Source organism: Sus scrofa, chromosome 1 (genome assembly GCF_054392235.1).
Source record: "Sus scrofa isolate SSC_HxYL_T2T_F1_AM1 chromosome 1, Sscrofa_HxYL_maternal_Yorkshire_Landrace_v2.0, whole genome shotgun sequence".
NCBI classification, from domain to species: Eukaryota; Metazoa; Chordata; class Mammalia; order Artiodactyla; family Suidae; genus Sus; species Sus scrofa.
This window is the reverse complement of record NC_139383.1, coordinates 275,676,689-275,700,322: the sequence shown is the minus strand read 5'-3', so window position 1 is coordinate 275,700,322 and position 23,634 is coordinate 275,676,689. Positions and strand designations below refer to the sequence as shown.

At 41.3% G+C, this 23,634-nt stretch overlaps 4 protein-coding genes and 1 pseudogene across 8 annotated transcripts in view; 3 read left to right on the top strand and 2 right to left on the bottom strand.

Moving 5' to 3' along the window:
• The window catches only part of LOC110258960 (olfactory receptor 1J4-like), a 141,228-nt gene that overhangs the window by 49,479 nt on the left and 68,115 nt on the right, over positions 1-23,634 (bottom strand). The gene's annotated exons all lie outside the window — the stretch shown is intronic.
• The window catches only part of LOC100620597 (olfactory receptor 1J4-like), an 82,191-nt gene that overhangs the window by 25,706 nt on the left and 32,851 nt on the right, over positions 1-23,634 (bottom strand). For both annotated transcript variants that reach the window (XM_084995035.1, XM_084995045.1), the window contains exon 2: positions 14,079-14,160. The gene's annotated coding sequence lies outside the window, so the exon portion shown is untranslated. The remainder of the gene's footprint in view (positions 1-14,078; positions 14,161-23,634) is intronic.
• LOC110258964 (olfactory receptor 1L6-like) overlaps positions 1-23,634 on the top strand; it is a 184,725-nt gene that overhangs the window by 135,538 nt on the left and 25,553 nt on the right. The gene's annotated exons all lie outside the window — the stretch shown is intronic.
• Positions 4,963-5,940, top strand: LOC110258959 (olfactory receptor 1L3). Its single transcript, XM_021082246.2, has one exon. It carries the CDS (start codon positions 4,963-4,965, stop codon positions 5,938-5,940), a length of 978 nt encoding a protein of 325 aa, XP_020937905.2.
• Positions 12,126-12,599, top strand: LOC146407235 (large ribosomal subunit protein eL29 pseudogene; annotated as a pseudogene).

Sequence of the window (23,634 nt, the reverse complement as noted above, 5' to 3'; positions counted from 1 at the left end):
TCATTGATGAATATAGATGCAAAAATTCTCAACAAAATCTTAGCCAACCGAATCCAACAATATACCAAAAAAATTATACACCATGACCAGGTTGGGTTCATCCCAGGTTCACAAGGATGGTTCAACATATGCAAATCAATCAGCATCATACACCACATTAACAAAAAAAAAGTCAAAAATCATAGGATCATCTCAATAGATGCAGAAAAATCATTTGACAAAGTCCAACATCCATTCATGATCAAGACCCTCGCCAAAGTGGGTATAGAGGGAACATTCCTGAACAAAATCAAAGCCATTTATGATAAACCCACAGCAAATATAATCCTCAATGGGGAAAAACTGAAAGCCTTCTCCCTCAAATCTGGAACAAGACAGGGATGCCCACTCTCACCACTGCTCTTCAACATAGTTTTGGAAGTCCTAGCCGCAGCAATTAGACAAACAAAAGAAATAAAAGGCATCCATATAGGAAGAGAAGAGATCAAACTGTCACTGTATGCAGATGACATGATACTACACCTAGAAAACCCTAAGGACTCAACCCCAAAACTCCTTGAACTGATTAATAAATTCAGCAAAGTAGCAGGCTATAAGATTCACATTCAGAAGTCAGTTGCATTTCTGTATACCAGCAATGAAACATTAGAAAAGGAATACAAAAATATGATACCTTTTAAAATTACACCTCTCAAAATCAAATACCTTGGAATACACCTGACCAAAGAGGTAAAGGACTTTTATGCCGAGAACTATAAAACTTTAATCAAAGAAATCAAAGAATATGTAAAGAAATGGAAAGATATTCCATGTTCCTGGATTGGAAAAATCAATATTGTGAAAATGGCCATCCTACCCAAAGCAATCTACAGATTCAATGCAATCCCTATCCAATGACCCATGACATTTTTCACAGAACTAGAACAAACAATCCAAACATTTATATGGAACCACAAAAGACCCAGAATCGCCAAAGCAATCCTGAGAAACAAAAACCAATCAGGAGGCATAACTCTCCCAGACTTCAAGAAATACTACAAAGCCACAGTCATCACAACAGTGTGGGACTGGTATCAAAACAGACAGACAGACCAATGGAACAGAATAGAGAATCTGGAAATAAACCCTGACACCTATGGTCAATTAATCTTTGACAAGGGAGGCAAGAACATCAAATGGGAAAAGGAAAGTCTATTCAGCAAGCATTGCTGGGAAACCTGGACAGCTGCATGCAAAGCAAGGATATCTAGAACACACCCTCACACCATGCACAAAAATAAACTCCAAATGGCTGAAAGACTTAAATATACGACAGGACACCATCAAACTCCTAGAAGAAAACATAGGCAAAACACTCTCTGACATCAACCTCATGAATATTTTCTCAGGTCAGTCTCCCAAAGCAATAGAAATTAGAGCAAAAATAAACCCATGGGACCTCATCAAACTGAAAAGCTTTTGCACAGCAAAGGAAACCCAAAAGAAAACAAAAAGACAACTTACAGAATGGGAGAAAACAGTTTCAAATGATGCAACTGACAAGGGCTTAATCTCTAGAATATATAAGCAACTTATACAACTCAACAGCAAAAAAACCAATCAATCAATGGAAAAATGGGCAAAAGACCTGAATAGACATTTCTCCAAAGAAGATATACAGATGGCCAACAAACACATGAAAAAATGCTCAACATCGCTGGTTATAAGAGAAATGCAAATCAAAACTACCATGAGATACCACCTCACACCAGTCAGAATGGCCATCATTCATAAATCCACAAATAACAAGTGCTGGATGGGCTGTGGAGAAAAGGGAACCCTCCTGCACTGCTGGTGGGTATGTCAACTGGTACAGCCACTATGGAGAACAGTTTGGAGATACCTTAGAAATCTATACATAGAACTTCCATATGACCCTGCAATCCCACTCTTGGGCATCTATCTGGACAAAGCTCTACTTAAAAGAGACACATGCACCCGCATGTTCATTGCAGCACTATTCACAATAGCCAGGACATGGAAACAATCCAAATGTCCATCGACAGATGATTGGATTCAGAAGAGGTGGTATATGTACACAATGGAATACTACTCAGCCATAAAAAAGGATGACATAATGCCATTTGTAGCAACATGGATGGAACTAGAGAATCTCATACTGAGTGAAATGAGCCAGAAAGACAAAGGCAAATACCATATGATATCACTTATAACTGGAATCTAATATCCAGCACAAATGAACATCTCCTCAGAAAAGAAAATCATGGACTTGGAGAAGAGACTTGTGGTTGCCTGATGGGAGGGGGAGGGAGTGGGAGGGATCCGGAGCTTGGGCTTATCAGACACAACTTGGAATAGATTTACAAGGTGATCCTGCTGAGTAGCATTGAGAACTATGTCTAGATACTCATGTTGCAACAGAAGAAAGGGTGGGGGAAAAATTGTAATTGCAATGTATACATGTAAGGATAACCTGACCCCCTTGCTGTACAGTGGGAAAATTAAAAAAAATAAAAATAAAACTACAGATTCACTGCAGCATCATTCACAATAGCCATGAAACAACCTGAGTGTCTGCTGGGAAATGAATGGACAAAGAAAATGTGATATATATATATATATATATATATATATATATATATATATATATACACACACACACACACACACACACATACATACAATGGAATATGATCCAGCCATGAAAAGGATGGAAATATTGCCATTTATAACAGCATGGATGGACCATAAAGACATTATGTGAAGTGAAATAACTCAGACAGGAGTTCATACCATGGCTCAGCAAAAACAAATCTGACTAGCATCCATGAGGATTCAGGTTTGATCCCTGGCCTCATTCAGTGGGTTAAGGATCCGGCATTGCCATAAGCTGTGGTGTAGGTTGCAGACACAGTTTGGATCTGGTGTTGCCATGGCTGTCATGTAGGCTGGCAGCTATACCTCCAATTTGACCCCTAGCCTGGGAACCTCCATATGCCATGGGTGCCACCCTAAAATGACAAAAGATGAAAAAAAATTTAATAAGTGTCAGGCAGTGAGCACTATGTAATTGGCAGGGAATGTCAGGACCCTGATGTGTGGGTGCTGTGTGCTTTCATCCATTAAGAGTGAAACATCTGAAGCTGGTGGCTTACCCTAGGGGTGGTAGCATGGAATGGTAAGCAAATATCTGAGCAGGAGCCTTGAGGATTGGCTAACAAAGAAAGGGTGATCTAAGGTTAGGTTCCAAGGTTATGACTCTCCCATTTGTTAGAGGCATAAGACCTCAGCTACTAAACAAGCATTTGTGTCTGAACTTGAGAGCAATGGGCAGAAGATACCTCACATGTTGCAGGAGGGAGAACTCTAAGGTAGTTGTCCTTTGGAGAATTGGATAAATCCAGGGGAGGCCAAGTGGAAGCTTTATAGTTTCAAGGGGGGAAATGGACCTAGATGTCCCTGCCTGGTACTCCATCCTCAGTGTTGCATGAGACATCTCCCAGGTGAGTCCTCACAGGGTTGAAAGAGCCAGGTCCAGAACATTATTGTCCCTCTTGGACACCTATGTCAGGTGAGGCAGAAGTTGCACTACACTCAGAAGTTTGAAAAAAGGGATTTGGGACCACCTGGAAAGGAGAAGACATGCAATTCCTCCTGAATCTGTGGAGACAGTCCTGCACATAGATAACGGATGTTTGTGTGCATACTCTCCCCTCCACCAAACACCAGGGACTTAGTGACACAGTAGTAGAAGATACTCCCAGGAGGAAAGCAGGAGCTGTGAGTATCTATAGCTGGCAGAAGACCATAAGAATCCAAGGAAGGGAACATCACTTTCAAGAATCACAAGAAGATTGTCTGCAGTCAATCAGGTGCCTTTGCTGTATGCTATCTCTTGGCTTAATTTTGTCTCTCTTTTTTTTTTTTTGACTAATCATCCCATAAAGTATAATGTAAGGGAAAAAATGGAATAAATACATGAAGCAGGGCTGCTATGTTCTTCCCAGGTAAGAAATCAGCTTTGAGAATGAATGCCTGATGAGAAGGTGTGAATGTCTGACCTCAGAGAATTGGTCATCACTGGACACTAAATAAGAGACCTAACTTATGTTCATGCCAACGCTGGAGGTTTTTGATCCATACTCCAAAAGTGAATCTTCTTTTACCCATTGCTTGTGAGTCACCCTCCACTGACCTCAGGATTTGTGTCATCAGCTGATGAATAGGGAGGTTGGGGAGAGAATTTTCTCACCCAAGTTCACTTCCTCTTTCTCAGCCTCCTGGCCAGAGATCAGATCTGAGCCACAGTTGTGACCTATGCCACAGCTTCAACAATGCTCGATCCTTAATCCACTGTGCCAGGCCAGGGATTGAACCTGGAATCCAGTGTTCCAGAGAGGCCTGCTGATCCTGTTGTGCCACAGTGGTAATACCTACTTTCAACTCAATACTCTTTAAATGGCTTTCTTCCTTCCTTTATAAATAATGTGCAAAGAAGTATCTATTATTTTAAAAGATGACTACTCATCAACCACAAGTTAGATAACTTATGATTATCTAGATGTGGGTTAGTCACTGATAATCCTTAATCTGAAGCAGACCTAAACTTGCTTTGCAGACTGCCTCTGTAGTTCCTGTGATCATCAGCCATGGAGTAGGATAGAGAAAAAGGAAATCAAACTCTCAACGACATTCTCCCCCTCTTTTCCTCTCTCGCTTTCTCTCTCTCAACAATGCTGCCCCATATCCATTTTCTCTACATCACTATCTCAAAGATTTTAAAAGAACAAGTGAAAGCACAACTTTGGCTCTGATTTTTTCCATATTCAGGAGGGAAAATATTTCAATAGAAACTCTCTTTATACCTACTCAGTGTAAGGACAAGATGGAAAATTCCATGTCCTCCATAATGTAAGAACCATCAACTGACAGTATTGTTTATCTATAAGTAAATACATGTCCATGGGAATGTCCAACCTCACAAGACTATCTGAATTCATCTTATTGGGACTCTCCTCTCACCCAGAGGATCAGAAACCACTCTTTTTCCTCTTTCTTATCATGTACCTGGTCACCTTGATGGGAAATCTGCTCATCGTCTTGGCTATCCGCTCTGATCCTCAACTCCAAAATCCCATGTATTTCTTCCTAAGCGTCTTGTCCTTTGATGATATTTGCTACACAACAGTTATAGTCCCCAAAATGTTGGTGAACTTCTTATCAGAGACAAAGACCATTTCCTACAATGAATGTCTGGCACAGATGTATTTCTTCGTGGCCTTTGGAAACATGGACAGTTATCTCCTGGCAGCTATGGCCATTGACCGCTATGTAGCCATTTGTAACCCTTTCCACTATGTCACTGTTATGAACCACAGATGCTGTGTGCTGCTACTGGCTGCCTTCACAGCTTTCTCCTACCTTCACTCCCTCCTACATGTCCTCCTGGTGAATCAGCTCACCTTCTGTGCATCAAATGTTATCCATCACTTCTTCTGTGATGTCAACCCCATTCTGAAGCTGGCCTGCTCTTCTACATTTGTCAATAGAGTTGTTGCCATGACAGAAGGGCTGGCCTCTGTGATGGCCCCATTTGGCTGCATTGTCTTCTCTTACCTGAGAATACTCACAGCCATCCTCAAAATCCCCTCCGCTGCTGGAAAACGCAAAGCCTTCTCCACCTGCAGCTCCCATCTCACTGTGGTGACTCTGTTTTATGGGAGTATTAGCTATGTCTATTTCCAGCCATTGTCCAGCTACACTGTCAAAGACAGAATAGCAACAGTCATCTACACTGTACTGACATCAATGCTGAACCCATTTATCTACAGTTTAAAAAATAAAGACATGAAACGGGGCTTGGAGAAACTGATAAGCAGGATTAAGTCTCAAATGGATAGGCTTTCCACTGCTAAATCCATGAAAACTTGTGGGCCCTGATTACAAGGTGTGGGGTGTGGTGATGTGTGCACACATGCACTCTCCTGCACACACACAGCCTCTGAGGAAAGGCTTCCATGGAGAAATATTCTTTTATCAACTGGAACCACACCCTGTCATCTTGCACCACTTGGTCTCTGACATGCTGCAGTTGGACAGTTCTACCCATGTCTTGGTTCATACGCTACAGTGATAGACCCACACCATAATACCTCTCCTTTCTACAAAATCATATTCTATTTACTCTTTCCATATTTATTCAGAACCTCCCATATTTCCATCTATTTTTAACTTCAGCCAAATTTGGTCACTTAAATTTTGGTATACATCTGTGTAGAAATCTATATGCATGCAAAGATACTTATGCATACATAAACATGTTTCTAGTAAAATTTCTAGAAGTTTTTGCAGGTGTGGGTATGTGTATTTGACCTCTCGATCAGACCAGGTGCATCCCAATTGTAGCATCTGTGTTCCCCAATCATGTGCTGATAGTACCATGGTCCCTTTTTAAAAAGTTGTCCAATGTATGGATATCTTATGGCTATCCTAGGCTTTTGGGTTATTAGATTTATGAAAAAGAAATCACTTAATTGACTATTAATTAGCCAGCTCTATGCCTTTACATATTTTGGTCTCTACTCTTCCTCACCTCCATGTGCTCAGAGTGAATTCATTACTTGACTTTTTCTGTGGCTTCTTGCCTGTGTGTTCTTCTCTCTTAGAGATGGCTGTTTTTCCAAATATTTGTTATCTGTTAATTTTATCTTCAGAATGAAGGAAGGTTTATTTATTCTGTTTAATCAGAAATGCTTCTGGGTGTTCCCTTTGTGGCTCAGTGGTTAATGAACCCGACTAGGATCCATGAAGTTGAGGGTTCGATCCCTGGCCTCACTCAGTGGGTTAGGGATCAAGTGTTTCTGTGAGCTGTGGTATGGGTTGCAGATGTGGCTTAGATCCCACATTGCTGTTGCTGTGGTGTAGTTGTAGCTGCAGTTCCCATTTGACCCCTAACCTGGGAACTTCCATATGCTGTAGATATGGCCCTAAAAAGCAAGCCATCCAGCCAGCCAACCATCCAGCAAGCCAGCCAGCAAACAAGTAAGAAAGAACAAACAATGGATATACTTGAATTTTTTTTTTTTTCAAAAATCAATGGATGTAAGTTAATAGGAATAAGTCTTTGGTTTGAAATGCCTGGTATGAAAGACACTATCAATCGAGGTAAAGAATAAATTATACAGAAAAACATTCAGAATCAGAAAGAAAAATGCCATAGTTTTCACTTATGTGTGGAATCTAAAAACCAAAACAAATGAGCAAATATAACAAAACAGAAACAGACTCAGAGAACAAACCAGTGGTTGCCACAGGTGAGGGGACATTGTGGGAGGTGAGGGTGCATATATGGGTAAAATAGATGAAGGGGATTAAGAGGTGCAAATTCCCAGTTATAAAAGTAAATAAATCACAGGGCTGTAATGTACAGCACAGGGAATAGAGTCAATCACACTGTAATAACTTCATATGGTATGTAATCTATAAAATATCGAATCACTATGTTGTAAACCTGAAACTAATATAAGGCAACTATACCTCAATAAAATATAAGAAAGAACAGCAGTAAGATGAATTATTTTATTTTTATTTATTTATTTATTTATTTATTTTTGTCTTTTTACCATTTCTTGGGACACTCTCGCGGCATATGGAGGTTCCCAGGCTAGGGGTCTAATCAGAGCTGAGCTGCCTGCCTACAAAAGAGCCACAGCAACGTGGGATTCAAGCCACGTCTGCAATCCACACCACAGCTCACGGCAACGCCAGATGGCTAACCCACTAAACAAGGCCAGGGATCGAACGTGCAACCTCATGGTTCCTAGTCAGATTCGTTAACCACGGCACCACAACGGGAACTTCCAGATGAATTATTTTATACCGTATTGTTGTGAAAAATGACAGTTTGTGTGATTCTTCTGGTATTTGTATTTTAGTAGATGGAATATCCAAGTCAAACAAATTAATCTTTCATGGTATTTTAGGCAAGGGCCTAATAGAGGAACTTGAAGTTTTAAATGATAGACTAGGAATCTTTAAATCACTTTGATTTTGCCTCAGTCAGCCCTAACCTAGGGCAGGGCAGAGTGTGGGTGAGGATTTATTCCTCAATTTCATTCCTTTATTACATGTGTAGCATGTAAGTTTGAACTTTCATGCCAGTTCCCATCGATTGATGAGGACTTCTTGCATTGCTGCAGTGAGAAAACTTGTGCCTCCCTCTGGAATGAATGAAGAAGTGTGAATATAGATGGATTATGATGGCTTCTATGGATGTGGGTGCAAGAAGCACCAGTACATATAAAAAGTGAATTTTCAATCACCATAGCCCTCAAAACCTGGGCAAGCAAAAATGGAACTTTGTACAATTTCATTTCAATAGTTTAATCGAAGTTATAATTATTTTAGCTTATTAGGGCCTCACCTGCAGCATATGGAAGTTCTCAGCCTAGGGGGTTAAATTGGAGCTGTAGCTGCTCACCTAGGCCACACAGCAACTCAGGGTCTGAGCCATATCTGCAACCCACAGTATAGCTCATGGCAATTCTGGATCCCTGACACACTGAGCAAGGCCAGGGAAGGAACCCACATCCTCCTGTATACTAGTCAGATTTGTTTCCAATGTGCCTCAACAGGAACTCCTAATGTTATTTTATTTTTGGAAATTGTATCTCAATTCTGCATTTTTTCAAACCAATCCAACAATTTCTCAGTGACCTTTGATTTGTAATTTAGCCCCATTCATTCATTTCCCACTTCTCATGGCTATCATTGCTCCTTCCAAGTTCGGTTTCTAAACACTCACGGATTATGCAAATTCCTCCATACATATCCAATGAGAAAGCAGGTCTTTTATCAGACTGGTCTATCTTTTGGTCCCACACAAGAATCTGTAGCTGACATCTGACCTTGTTCCATTCATTTGTCACCATACGTGACAGCTGGGGCTTATTTTGAGAATGGAGACTGGTTCTCATTACTCTTTATACTGTGAGATGATGATCCAATGGAGATGCCATTCATTCTTAGCCACCATGCAGTGGGTCTTGCCATGTCCCTTTGATGTTCATCTCTCTACTCCCTACCAACCTGGCTTTGGTTCTCTCATTCATTCTCTAATTTGAATGAACCACTCTAGACCCCTGCTATGGCCATCATCAAAAAAGTCTACAAACAATAAATGCTGAAGGAGGTGTGGAGGAAAAGGAACCCTGTTATACTGTTGATGGGAATGTAAAGTGGTGCAACCACTATGGAGGACAGTATGGAGGTTCCTCAAAAAACTGAATATAGAAATGCCATATAGCACTGGGAACTATATCTAGTCACTTGTGATGCAGCATGATGGAGGATAATGTAGGAAAAAGAATGTACACATGTATGTGTGATTGGGTCAAATTGCCTCGCAGTAGAAAATTGACAGAACACTGTAAATCAACTATAATGGAAAAAATAAAAGTCATTAAAAAAAAGAACTACCATGTGACCCAACAATTTCACTCTTAGGAACATATCCAGAAAAAAAAAAAAAACTCTAATTTGAAGAGATATTCACCCCAATGTTCACTGCAGTATTATTTACAAGAGCCAAGACATGGAAGCAATGCAAATGTCCATCAACAGAAGAATGGATAAGGAAAATGTGTTACATATCTACAGTGGAATACTACTCAGACATAAAAATGAATGAAATAATGCCATTGGCAGCAACATGGAGGGACCTAGAGATTATCATACTGAGTGAAGTAAGTTAGAAAAGAAGACAAATATCATATGATATCATTTATGTGTGGAATCCAATAAAACATAACACAAAAGAACTTATTTAAAAAACAGTAACTGGGGAGTTCCCATTGTGGCTCAGTGGAAACAAATCTGACTTGCATCCATGAGGATGCAAGTTTGATCCCTGGCCCCTCTCAATGGGTGAGGGAACTGGAACTGTGGTGAGCTTTTTTGTAGGTCACGGCCATGGCTCAAATCTGACATAGCTGTGGCTGTGGTCTAGGCTGGCAGCTACAGCTCTGATTTTACCCCTAACCTGGAAAACTCCATATGTCATGGGTGTGGCCCTAAATAATTAAACAAACAAACAAAAACAAACTCAGAGATTTCAAATCCAATCTTATGGTTATCATAAGTGAAACCACTAGGTGGAAGGAAGGAACTGGGAGAGAGGAAGTCACATATACACACTATTGGATAAAATAGATGATTAACCAGAACCTTCTGCATAGCACATGAAAGTCTAATCAATAGTTTGTGATCACCTATACAGGAAAAATAATGGATATATGACTCATTCACTTTGCTGCACACCAGAAACTAATACAACATGGTAAATCAACTATAATCCAATAAATTTTTTTTTAAAAAAGAAAACCTTTGGATTACTTCAAGGAAAGTACTGAGGACAATTTATACTATTTTGGTGTATACAAATCCAGCACTATTGGTTTCTTTTTTTTCTATTTTTTTTTGGATTTTTTTGGGGTGCACCTATAGCATATGGAGCTTCCCAGGGTAGGGGTTGAATTAGAGCTGCAACTACCAGCCTATGCCACAGCCACAGCAAAGCCAGATCCAAGCCACATCTGTGAACTATGCCACAGTTCATAGAAATGCCGGATCCTTAACTTACTGAGAGAGGCCAGGGATTGAACATATGTCTTCATGGATGCTAGTCAGTTTCGTTTCTGCTGATCTATGACTGGAAATCCTTTTTTTTTTTAATTTTTAGAATGAATTGTGTCCCCTTCAAAATTCATAAGTTGAAATCCTATTCCATAACATCTCAGAATGTGACATATTTGGAGAGACATTTGTTAAAGAGGTAATTAAGATAAAATGATGTTGTTAGAGTGGGCTCAGATACTATAGGACTGGTGCCTTCATAAAAGGAATAGATTACAACCCAGATTTACACCAAAGGAAGACCACGTAAAACACAGGGAAAAGATGCCAAGCCATGCAGAGAGGCCTCAGAAGAAACCAAACCTGTCAATACCTTGGTCTTCAGATTTTTAGCATCCAGAATTGTGAGAAAATAAATTCTGGTGGCTTAAGCCACTCAATATGGGGTACTCTGTTACAACAGCCCTAGCAAACTAAGAAGACTTTTTTTTTCTTTTTTTTTTTTTTTTTGTTTTTGGCCTTTTTAGGGCCATAACTGAGGCATATGGAAGTTCAGGCTAGGGGTCAAATCAGAGTTGCAGCTGCCAGCCTACACCACAGGCACAGCAACGCCACATCCAATCCATGTCTGTTACCTACACCACACCTCATGGCAACACCAGATCCTTAACCCATTGAGTGGGACCAAGGATCAAACCCAGTCCTCATCGATACTCATCAGGTTTTTTACTACTGAGCTACAACAGAAAGTCCCAAGACAGTAGTTTTGATAATTTTGCTGGTGATAACTGAAAAATAAATGGTACTAGAGGTCTCAGCTTTTTAAGCCACAACAAAGGCTTTCCACATGTCTTCCATTCTGGCTAGAAAATTCGTTTTCAAAACATGAAGGTCTCTGATTTCTGGATTATCCAGGAGAATATAAACCTGGGAACTTTCCATAACCTCTAGCTTGTTTGAGAAATAAGACCTAGAACTCAACTAGTAAGAGATTGGGGTGTATAGGTCAACACGAGAACAAAATAACAAGGGAACCCTGATTTAAAGGTCATAAAGAATTCTGTAACCTAAAGGCATTTGAAGATTCAGCCCCATGAATTATGTGGGAAATATGAGAGAGCCACATTCCTGTCAAGCTCACACTTTGCCATTTTTCTTGGGCAGCCTTTTTCCTTAGAAACCTCATGGAAGGAGGCAGATGGATCTTAGAGTGGAATGCAAATTTTCCTGAGTTCCCTGGCCATAATGGCCCCTCTTAATTTCCATCATCTGCTGAGCTAGCATACACATTTTTATCATTTCTTTTTAATAAATTTCAAGATGCTAGCTGATGTACATGTGGTAGACTGTCATGGTCATGGAAGGGAATGAGCAAAAATCATCCACCTCCAGTTCTGACTGATGGGAATTAATGACCTCATTTCAAAGATGAGGAAACTACTCTTTCTCTTCCAGCCCCAGGCACTTCGGGATCAGCTGACCCTGGTGCAAATATGGTGAAGTCTAAGAACCACACCACAAATAATTAACCTCGAAAGCAGTACAGAAACAACATCAAGAAACCCCAATAACAATGATATGAATCCCTTAAGGGGTTGGACACCAAGTTCCTGAGGAACATGCACTTTTCCAAGAATCACAATGAGAAGGGCCTAAAGAAGATGAAGGCCAACAACACCAAGGCTGAGAGTGCATGTGCTGAAGCTCTCAAGGCTCTTGTAAAACCCAAGGAGGTCAAGCCCAATATCCCATAGGGTGGCAGAAACAAGCTCAGTTGACTTGCCTACACTTCTTAACACAGGCTTGGGAAAAGTGGTCCTGCCCTCATGGCGAAGAGACTTAGGCTCTTCCATCCAAAGTCCAAGGCCAAGGCTCAGACAAAGGCCAAGGCTGCAGCTGGAGGTACAGCTGCATGTCTAGCTCCAGCTCCCAAAGATGCCCAAGCCCCCACAAAGGCTCCACAATAGAGGTGTTTAACTACCACTGTGAGGACAGAAGCACTGGTGTGATCCCTGGGCTTCTGTCAATATGGGGCTGGTGTCCTTCTGTGCTATTTGTACAAAATAACCTGTGGGAGGATCTTTCAAAAAAAAAAAAAGTTGAGGAAACAAGTCCAAAGAGGTGAAGTGACTTGTCCAAAGTCATGAGCAGGGAAGTGGTAAACAGAACTCAAACTCAGAGTTGATCAATGGGAAATCCCAACTGCAAAGCCAAACACTAGGGGGAGAAGTGGGCACTGTCTGAGGCCACACCTTAACCTGCCTGAGGATATCACTAAGGACCACCATGCCCTTTCCCAGAGCCTTTTTGTGCTTCCATTATGGAGGAATTCTCAACCAGATGAGCCAATGGTCTGACCAGATCAACACTTTTGCCCTCGAGAGACAGCATGTTTTTCTGACTAGACAGTGGGATGGGGGTTCCTGGGTGGTCTGTTTCTCTGACCAAGGTCTGTGTTGGGATCAGTTGTGACCCATGGTTACACTGAGACAGGCTTGTGGTAAGAGAGTCCAGGCGTAATTCCCAATAAACCATGCACAAAGAGGAGCCAAATTTCACCTCTGGACTCTATTTGATTAGGCTGTAAGGAGGGGCCCTGAGTGGTTAATTAGCATCAAAGGAAAGGAGCCTGGAGGTTCCCCAGCAAGATCTCCCTTGAGCCTTGTTACAAAGCAAAGATGGGACCTCATCCTTCTGAGGGAGCTTCTGCAGTGATGGTGGCTCAGAAACTTTCCTGACACATCATTATGAGTAAGGTGTCCTGGTTTTCCTCCTGTGCTGCTCTCAGGGGACCACATTCTGATTTAATTCTAGAAAGATGAAAGAGGATACCATAATTCTGAAGCTTTGCCTCCTCTCATCTGAGGCCAATCCTCAAGGCAGCACTGAAGGAAGCTACTGAATAGCCAGTTTTAGAGGGAGAGGTTTTTTTTTTAATGACTTATATTTTTTCCACTAAAGCTGGTTGACAGTTTTCTGTCAATTTTCTACTGTACAGGAAATTGACCTGGTCACACAGATATAAATACATTCTTTTTCTCACATTATCCTCCATCATGCTCCATCATAAGTGACTAGATATAGTTCCCAGTGCTACACAACAGGAACTCATTGCTTATCCATTCCAAAGGCAATACATTACATCTCTTAACCCCAGATTCCCAGTCAATCCAACTCATGGGAGGGGACATTTAAAGCAATTCTACCATGGCTCTTTTCCCTTGTTATTCCCTGGATAATTTTTTCCTTGATGCATACAATTCAGTTTCCCTATTCCTTTTGGTCTCTTAATGAAAAACCTTTGTGTTAGTGCCTACCTTATCTAAAGCAGAAGTTCTAGGCATCTTCTGTGCATTTAGCATCACCTGGGGAGATTTAAAATAATCTAGATCCCGAGGACCACACCCCACAGCAATTGAATCAGAATCTTTGAGATGCCACCCTACCTGGTATCTGTAGTTTTAAGACTCAAAGGATACTCCAATCACCAGCCAAGTTTGAAAACCACTGATTTCTTCAGAGGTTGTCCTGAAATTTGTTAGAGACAATGTGGTGATTTTAGGGTTCAGCAAATTAATAACCTTCCCCTCCTTCCTATGTATGTTTTCAGATATCATAAGAGGTTTTTTTTTAAGTTTGTAGTGCAACATTATTTGATGCTGAGGAATTCCATTGTGGCTCAGCATGTTAAGGATCTGGCATTGTCACTGCCGTGGCTCAGGTTGCTGCTGTAGCACAGGTTCGATCCCTGGCCTGGAAATGTCCACATGCTGAAGGGGTCACTAAAGAGAAAAAAAAAATTGATGCTGAGAGATGACATAAATAAGGCACTCTATTAAAAATATTGTAATTCTTTGTTTCTGATATTTCATTCTATTTTTCATGTTTTATTTCCTAAGGACACTGGTAACACATGAACACAGTCAAGATGTAAGATTCAAACCGAAAGTCCCTTCTGACTCCCACCCACCTGTTATATGTAGAAATATATTTTCACACCAGCAAATTTAAAGATTCATAACACTGAAATCACACTACATAAATATATTATCTTGCAACATGTATTTTCATCTAACAAGTTGTCTTGGAGATGCCTCAGTTCCAAGGCATTACTATACACTATTATTTTTAATTGTTCCTTAGTATTTTTGTTTGTTTTAGGGCCACATCTGTGGCATATGGAGGTTCCCAGGCTAGGAGTCCAATCGGAGATGCAGCTGCCCATGTACACCACAGCCACAGCAACATGGGATCCAACTCGCATTTGTGACCTACACCACAGGTCACGGCAATGCCAGATACTCAACTGACTGAGCATGGCTGGAGATTGAACCCATGTGATCATGGACACTAGTTGGTTTTGATACTTCTGAGCCATAACAGAAACTCCTTCTACAGTATTTTAATAACATTTTATAATATGAAGCTACTACAATTTAGTTAACCATTTCTCTATTCCTGGACTAAGAAAGTTTCTATTTTTTCTTCTCTATTATAATTAATACTTATATAAACATCTACTCCATATACATTTTTCAAATGTACCCTGTGCCTTCTATACATAACAAGTGTTCATACCAAACTGCAGGGGGTGGGAAGTTTGTTTTTATATGGAATATTTGATAAATATCACTGTCCCTGCCACAACTGGAATATTTATCATTTTCTTATTGAGTTATTGGGATCCTTTGTATTGTACAGATATTATATGCATTATATTGCATTGATATATTATATAGATCAATATTTTCTCCAAGTCTTTTGCTTCTCTTTTAACTTGGTTCATGGAATTATTTATCACCTAGGTTTTCACTTTTAGGTAGTCAGATTTGTCAGTCTTTTCTTTTAGAGCTTCAGGGTTTATATTTTGTTACAGAAGAGTTAATCCACCCCAAGATTACAAAAATATTCTATAATATCCATTTACAATTTTATAGGTTTTTGCCTTAGCTTTTAAATTCATCTGGAATTTATTTTTATATATGTGGTATACGGTAAAGAGCTAAATATATTGTCTGGAGTTCCCATTGAGGCTCAGCAGAAACAAATCCAACTAGGAATAATGAGGTTGCGGGTTCGATCCCTGGCCTTGTTCATTGGGTTAAGGATCCAGGGTTGCCATGAGCTGTGGTGTAGCTAGCAGACGTGGCTTGGATCTGGCATTGCTGGGGCTATGGAGTAGGCTAGAGGCTAGAGCTCTGATTAGACCCCTAGCCTGGGAACTTCCATATGCCATGGGTGCAGCTGTAAAAAACAAAAGACAAAATAAATAAACAAACATATTTCTTCCAACTGAATGTCATCCCACAATTTTTCTTTTCCACCAGATGCTAAAAGGCTAAATAGGAGTTCCCATTGTGGCTCAGAGTGTTAAGAACCTGACTAGTATCTATGAGCATGCCAGTTCAATCCCTGGACTCCCTCAGTGGGTTAAGGATCTGGCATTGCCACAAGCTGTGGCAAAGGTCATAGATGCAGCTCACATCTGGTGTTGCTGTGGCTGTGACATAGGCTGGCAGCTGCAGCTGATATTTGACCCCTAGCCTGGGAACTTCCACAGGCTGTGGGTGCAGCCCTAAAAACAAGAAAACAAAACAAAATGCTAAATGGCAAAAAAAAAAAAAAACAACAAAAAAGGCTAAATGTTTTTTCATGTAGGTCTGCTTCTGGATTCTAGTCGTATTCACTTAACAGATATCTACTGAGCACCATACTATGTGTTACATGGGATTTTCAGCACTGGAGATACACATTCAGAGAGGACACAGTCACTGCCTTCAAAAGGACTCACAGCCTTGTGGGAAGTTTCCATCCACCAGGTGGGACAGAAGCAAACACAATGCAACATGATGTCAAGTGAGCAAAGTGCTGTAGGAGGCTAGAGGAAGTACTTGCTTAGCTTATCTAAAAAGTCCAGAAAAACTTTACCAAAGAGATGTTATCTAAAGTAGGCCCTAAAAAATAAAGCAGAAGGTTTTGAAACAGAAAGGAGCAAGTATGAGAAGTACATTCCACTGAGAATGTTTCCTTTGGAGCTGTCCATGGGATAGTCCAGAGGAGTACAGAGGGATGTGCCTGCCTAGAGGTCAGGAAACAGCTCCTATTCCAGTACATACAGTGTCTGTCACCATAGGAACATGCATGGTTGTTAAGATGTGTCAAAGCTCTATGAACAGAGCTCAGGAGGATGGAGAAGGGAATGGGAACCAGCAGGAAGATGGACAGATGGACACTTAGGACCTGGGGACATGTACACCATCATCATCATATTACTAATGTTAGTTGAGGGATAATTATATTCCAGGCAAGACTCCCTGGGCTACATCATAGGTCCTTGTTAGTTATCTATTTTACATTTACTAGTATGTACCTGTTAATCCCATCCTCCCAACTTATCCCTCCCCCTGCCATGGTTACCCTTTCATAACCCTAAATCCAATCTAAAAAAAAAAGGATTGTTAGCCCAAATGTATAAAGAACTCTTAAGACCCAAGAATAAGAAAGCAAACAACCCAATTTTTAAAACGGAAAAAAAATGAATAGACAACTCCACAGAGAAGATATACATATGGAAAATAAACAAGCAAAAATGATGCTCAACATCATATGCTATCAGGAAGATGCAAATGAAAACCACAAGGAGATACCACTACACACCCACTAGAATGGGCAAAATCAAGAACTGTCAACACCGAGAGCTGAGGAAGACAGAGAGCAACAAGGAACTCTCATCCTTGGCTGGTGGGAATGCAAAATGGTATAGCCATTTGGGAAGACAGTTAGGTGGTTTCACAGTTTCTTATAAAACTAAACATACCCTTAGCCAGCAATCATATCCCTTGCTATTTCCCAAAGCAGTTGGAATCTTATGTCCACACAAAGTATACATGGATGTTTATAGCAGCATTATTCATAAGAGCCAAAATCAGGAAGCCACAAAGATGTCCTTCAGCAGATGAATGGATAAATAAACTGTGGGACATCCAAACAGTGGAATATGATTCAGCTACCAAAGGGAATGTGCTATAAAGTCATGAAAAAGAGGGAGAATTTTACATGACTATCACAACTAAAAATGGCCAATCCAAAAATACAGTTAGATATATGATTCCAACTAAATGACATTCTAGAAAAGGCAAACTATGCAGACAGTACACAGATGAGTGGCTGCCAGGTCTTGGGGGGATGGAGGGAGGGGGTGACAGACAGCACAGAGGGTTTTTAGGGCAGTGAAACCATCTTATGAAACACTTCTCTGTGATTACAATGACTACACATTTAGCAAATACACAGAATGCACAACACCCAGAAAAAAGGCTAATATCACCTGGCCACTATGTGGAAAGTTACACCACATAAGCCTATTCACTGCAACAATGTATCACTCTGATGCAGGATGTTAACAACAGGAGAGACTGTGTATCTATGCGGACAGGGAGGATATGAGAAACTTTGTTCCTTGTGATCAGTTTTGATGTGAACCTAGATTGCGCTAAAAGAAAAGCTGAGTTAAAGAATAAAAAGTAGAAAAATAAAATAAACCCAAAAGTTGTCTTCACATACAGATGATGACAAGGTGGGTTAGTGAAGCTAAATAACTTGCCCATTTAATCATGGTGAAACTGGGATTCAAAAGAAAGAAATCTGGCTTAAGAAATTGAAACAACAAAATGTTTAAGAAAGGTAAACAGCAACAAAAAATGAGGCTCAGAAAGGGTGACTACTGCAAAAGATCACACAGCATGTAAGAGGCAGAGCCAGCATCTCACTCTATTCATCTGGCTCCAGAGCTTGTACCTTAATCCCTTGCCCCATCACATTACACCTGCACCTAGACACCATTATCCAAGCAGACACAGATGCTCAGAGATATCAGAGGTCATCATCTCCCCATCCTGTCTACACAATGACACTCACAGGAGCACAAGCATGTCCAGACAGCACATACAGTGTACCAGCACACACACGTGCATTGTGCACATGGACCTGCATGAACACAGCTCCAATCCTGTGGCTTTGTGGCTCCAATGCCCTTCCCAGGTACAGAGGCTACACCCGTGGAGTCCAGACTCCAAGGCTCCTGGACACAGAGCTCAGGGAGGGCATCAGGAAGGCTCTCCCTCCTGGGAAGGCTGCAGGGATCCTCCCCCAGGGCTCTGGCTGGCTGGGGGCTGAGGGGAGGACACCCCCCTGGGGCTCCCTGCTGTCAGCAATTCCCACTGTAGACAGAGAGAAGAACCAGCAGGGTCCTGAACTTAGAGCAGCACTTCACGTTGCCTCCTGCCTCAGAGATTCAGAGCCTGATCACAACCTGTCAGCAGGACCCCAGGCCTGGTCAGGACCCAGAATCTCCTCTGACAAGCCCACAGGTAGGCAGGCTGAGGGGTGTCTTTGGGAACAGAGCCTGGGTGTTAACTTCTTCCTGTGATCTTATCCTAACCCCATCTTCCCTCCTTCATCTCAAAAGCCAGGAAACATTGACCCTCCTCTAGTTTTTCCTCTCTCTCCTTTGAACCACAGTTCCCACATTTTTGAAGAACCTACTCTGGGCGAAGCACTGGCTCCTGCCTTAAAGGTCACCACCCATATACTACAACCCACAGCCACACAGTTATCTCAGCCAGGAGATGGGTCAGCAAGGGAACAGGTGAACAAAAAAGTTAGGATAATGCAGGGGCTAAGAGCAAAATCACTAAAGCCATCAGAATCCACCCACCTACTTGTGTGGCCCTCAGAATTCACATCAATTGTTTTCCCTCATGTTCATTATCTGTAAAGCAGGGTCTGTAAAGACTAAAGGTTTCAGTGTATGTGAAGTTCCTAGAACAGTGTGTGGCATGTGTAAACACTGTGTGATTCTTAACTAGGACATGACTGGGATTGAGAATACACGTGGGAAGGGGCTGCAATGAAGTGGGGGTCTCAAGGTGGAGATACCTGGGTGAGGCAGTGGACACAAGAGACTGGCTTTCCACAACAATTCTACTATAAGCCCCTCTGGGAGAATCAGATGCATACCAACATATATTAAGACAGAGACAAGGCAATTATTCACAAAAAGGATTCCAGTGGGTATATTGTAAAAGTCCACTTGCCTTGACATATACAATAACAGCAGCAAAGTAAAGCTTTACAGTTATAGGGGAGTGAAACCTCAAGAGGGAGGAGAGAGTTCAGAAAGGTGAGGAGGGAAAGACCATCATGAAAAGGGCCCTGAAGACCCCTGATCAGGACATCCCTGTCCAGCAGCCTGCACACCTGTCTTACTACTGGCAGTGGGAAGAGAGGAGACAAGGAGAATCTGGGTTTCAGAAAACCTGGGCTCAATATTTTAGCTTCCACCTCTAAGTAATATTCTATGATACTTGTTTTGGGCTTACTCCACTTAGTATGATAATCTCTAGGTCCATCGATGTTGCTACAAATGATACAACTAAACTTATTTACAAAACAGAAACAGACTCACGAACTTTGAAAATAACCTCTGGTTACCAAGGAAGAAAGGAGAGAAGGATTGAGGGCTTGGGCTTGGCATGTGCCTACTGATGTATATGGAACAGGTGGTGAATAGGGACCTGCTGTACTGCACAGGGAACTCTACTCAATATTCTGTGATACCCAAGATGGGAAAAGAATCTAAAACAGAGTGGCTATGTGGATATGTATAAATGAATCACTATGATGTACAGCAGAAATTAACATCATGTTGTAAATAAACTATATTTCAAAATATTTTTAAAAATGAAAAAAATTTAAAAAGACTTAAAAACTGGGTAGTTCCAATTATGGCTCAGCAGGTGAAATACCCAGCCCCGTGTCTGTGAGGATGCAGGTTCAGTCCCTGGTATTACCTGGTGGGTTTAGGAGCCAGCATTGCAGCATTACAGCCAGCTACAGCATAGGTCACACATGTGGCTGGGATCCAGTGTTGCCCTGACTGTGGTGTAGGTTGCAGCTATTGCTCAGATTTGACCCCTAGCCCAGGAACTTCCAAATGCCCCAGGTGTGGCCATAAAAAAAAAAAAAAAAAAAAAAAAAAAAAAAAAAACAGAAAGGAGCTTAGGAAAGATTCTAAGGTCACATACTGATGATGGGAAAGCAGACAGCCTTTGCTCAGAATCTGCCTGAGCTGAGGTCCAAAGATTTCACAGCTGTTCTGATCTGAAGGCAAGGAAGAGAGCAGAGCCTCTGGCCTACTGTGGTGAGAGGAGCAAAGGATGGAGGAGGAGCAGGTCAGCAAGGAGGTTTCAGGCTGTTGGTAGGCAGAGATCTTCTGCCTGCAAATGACATGCCAGCTTAGTTCTCTACACAAGATGATGGTCTGGGAGAGATGTTTGATCAAGTCAGTTGAAACACACAATCTGAAATCAGGCATTCCTAGATTTGTGTCTCAGGTACACAGGCTGTGTGACCCTCTGAACTTCAGTCTCTTCATCTACAAAAAAAGAATAATAATGCTACTAACATCAAAGTGCTACTGTGAGGATTCCAGGAGACAAGTGCTGAGCACAGAATCTGTCCAGTGCATGTCCACTACATTTTCTTTCACTGTAGTCACTTTTCAACTGCTCTTTCTCATTCATGGGAGCAGTCATGTGAATGATGGATAATTTTGCACAAGTGTTTTACCCACTAAAAACATTGCTGCCCCATTGAGATGCTGCATTCTATGCTCCAAGTTTCTGTTCCTTGGTTTCAAGTTGGCTGGTAGTGAAGCGAAGGACTTTGCATATGTGGTTAGGAATCAGGGGAGGGAAAATCGATCTGAGATGATAAATGTCCAAAGAGTAGAAAATTCCAGTGGAGAAAGTAGAGAAGTATATAAACAGTCTCTCTTTCCTATCTATCAAGAAAGGGATCAAATACATTTTAAGGAGGCATAGTGTGATTTAAACAACTTGGAGAGGTACCAGTCCCTCTTAGTCCTTCCCAGCCACTGACTGATGACAAGCGCCATCATCTAAATGTCATTTCTACAGCTTATTGTACAAGCAACAAGAGTACAGAGCATTATAGAAACCATTACCAAATTCTCACTCAACTTTCTTGTTTTTTTTACTTTACCAGTAACACAAAATGTTTTATTACTAACCGTAATCACATTCCTTTACAAAGTCCTATACCATGTCAAAGTGTGTTAGCATGAAGTATCATATTTAAATAACAGGAGGATGGGGGAGGAATGTATAGAAATAAAAGTAAATTTAAGAACACACATAATCCAATCAAGCCATTACATTGCACTTTGGAAAGACATGAAAAGCATTTCCATTTTACTCTTACATTGACTGTGAATAAAAACTCTATGTTTCTTCTTAATCATCACCAAGTCTTGAAAAAGCAGCATCCTACCCCCACATAATATGGGTCATGCAAAACCAAGTGCATGGGAAGGAGAGGCTAAATATTTAGGAAGAGGTACAGACAGTTCATTTCTGAGTTCGAGTGCTCTCATTCGTGGACTCTGCATTTTCATGCCAAAATAAGTAACATCTGTCATGATCTGGCATCAGATAACATGAGTTTAACATGAGGGCAAAAAACAGGCATTCCAGGTAAGTGGAAATTGACTTTTAGACATGAGACTGCTCAACCAACGGCAGTCACAAGTCACTGAATTCTTTCCAGGTCTACCTCTGAAAAGTTATCAGAGACGGTCAATACAGCAGTGTGCTCATTATCTGTGAATATTAGGTCTGCAAACCTTCCAGGCTCTGCAATACCTTTTTTTTTGACAGTTTTTGTTGGTTTGTTTGCTTTTTTTTTTCTTTTTTTTTTTTTTTTTAGGGCTGTGCCCATATATGGAGGTTTCCAGGCTAGGGGTCTAATCAGAGCTGTTGCTGATGGCCTACACCACAGCCAAAGCAATGCCTCTTTGACTTACACCACAGCTCACAACACCCGATCCTGGACCCGCTGAGTGAGCCCAGGGAGTGAACCCTCAACCTCATGGTCTTTAGTCAGATCCATTTCTGCTGTGCCACGATGGGAACTCCGCTTTTGCATTTTTTTTTTCTTGGTAGGGCTGCACCTGTGGCACATGGAAGTTCCCAGGCTAGGGGTCAAATTGAAACTGCAGCTGCTGGCCTAAGCCACAGCCACAGAAATGCAGGATCCAAGCCACATAGGCAACCTGCACCGCAATTCACAACAACTTGGGATCCTTAACCCACTGAGCAAGGCAGAGATTGAATTCACACTTTCATGCATACTAGTTGGTTTTATAACCTGCTGAGCCACAACTGGAACTCCTTTTTTATAGTTTTATTAAAGTATAATTGATTTCATGCACACAATTTGCTGTGGTGTTGGTACATGGTAATATACAAATGTCATTTGAGTCTCCAATAACAGGAGTCGGCAGGCAGAAAGTTAAAACACCCCTATCTTAACTGATGGTACTTTGAGGGGAATAGACCTGCCCAAGGCATAAGGAAATATACAGTGTTATCACTTTCAGCTAAATGGAAAGGAGGGTCCCTACTCTTTTGAGAAATGTCACATAGATCTGAGGAATGCCAAGTTCAGGACCCAGGAGGGTGGGATAGCCTTTCACCACCAGGGAAAACAAACTCCCAGAACTGACGCTACCAGACAAAGGGAAAGACATGGGGAAAGAGTCCAGAGTGAAATCAATACATTTCCCAAGAGTAGGATAAAGGATAATTGCCTCAGATTGGGGGTACCTACTAAAATTGTCTATGTTCCGGGAGTTCCCATTGTGGCTCAGCAGAAATGAATCCAGCTAGTATCCATGAAGATGCAAGTTCAAACCCTGGCCTCACTCAGTGGGTCAGAGATCCAGCATTGCCATGAGCTGTGGTGCAGGTCACAGATGCAGCTTGGATCTGGCATTGCTGTGAGCTGTGACATAGGCCAGGAGCTGTAGCTCCTGGTTGGCCCCTAGCCTGAGAAGCTCCATATGCTGCGAATGCAGCCCTAAATTGCAAAACAAAAACAAAAACAAAAACAACTCTACATTCTTAACTCCAACTCAGCTGT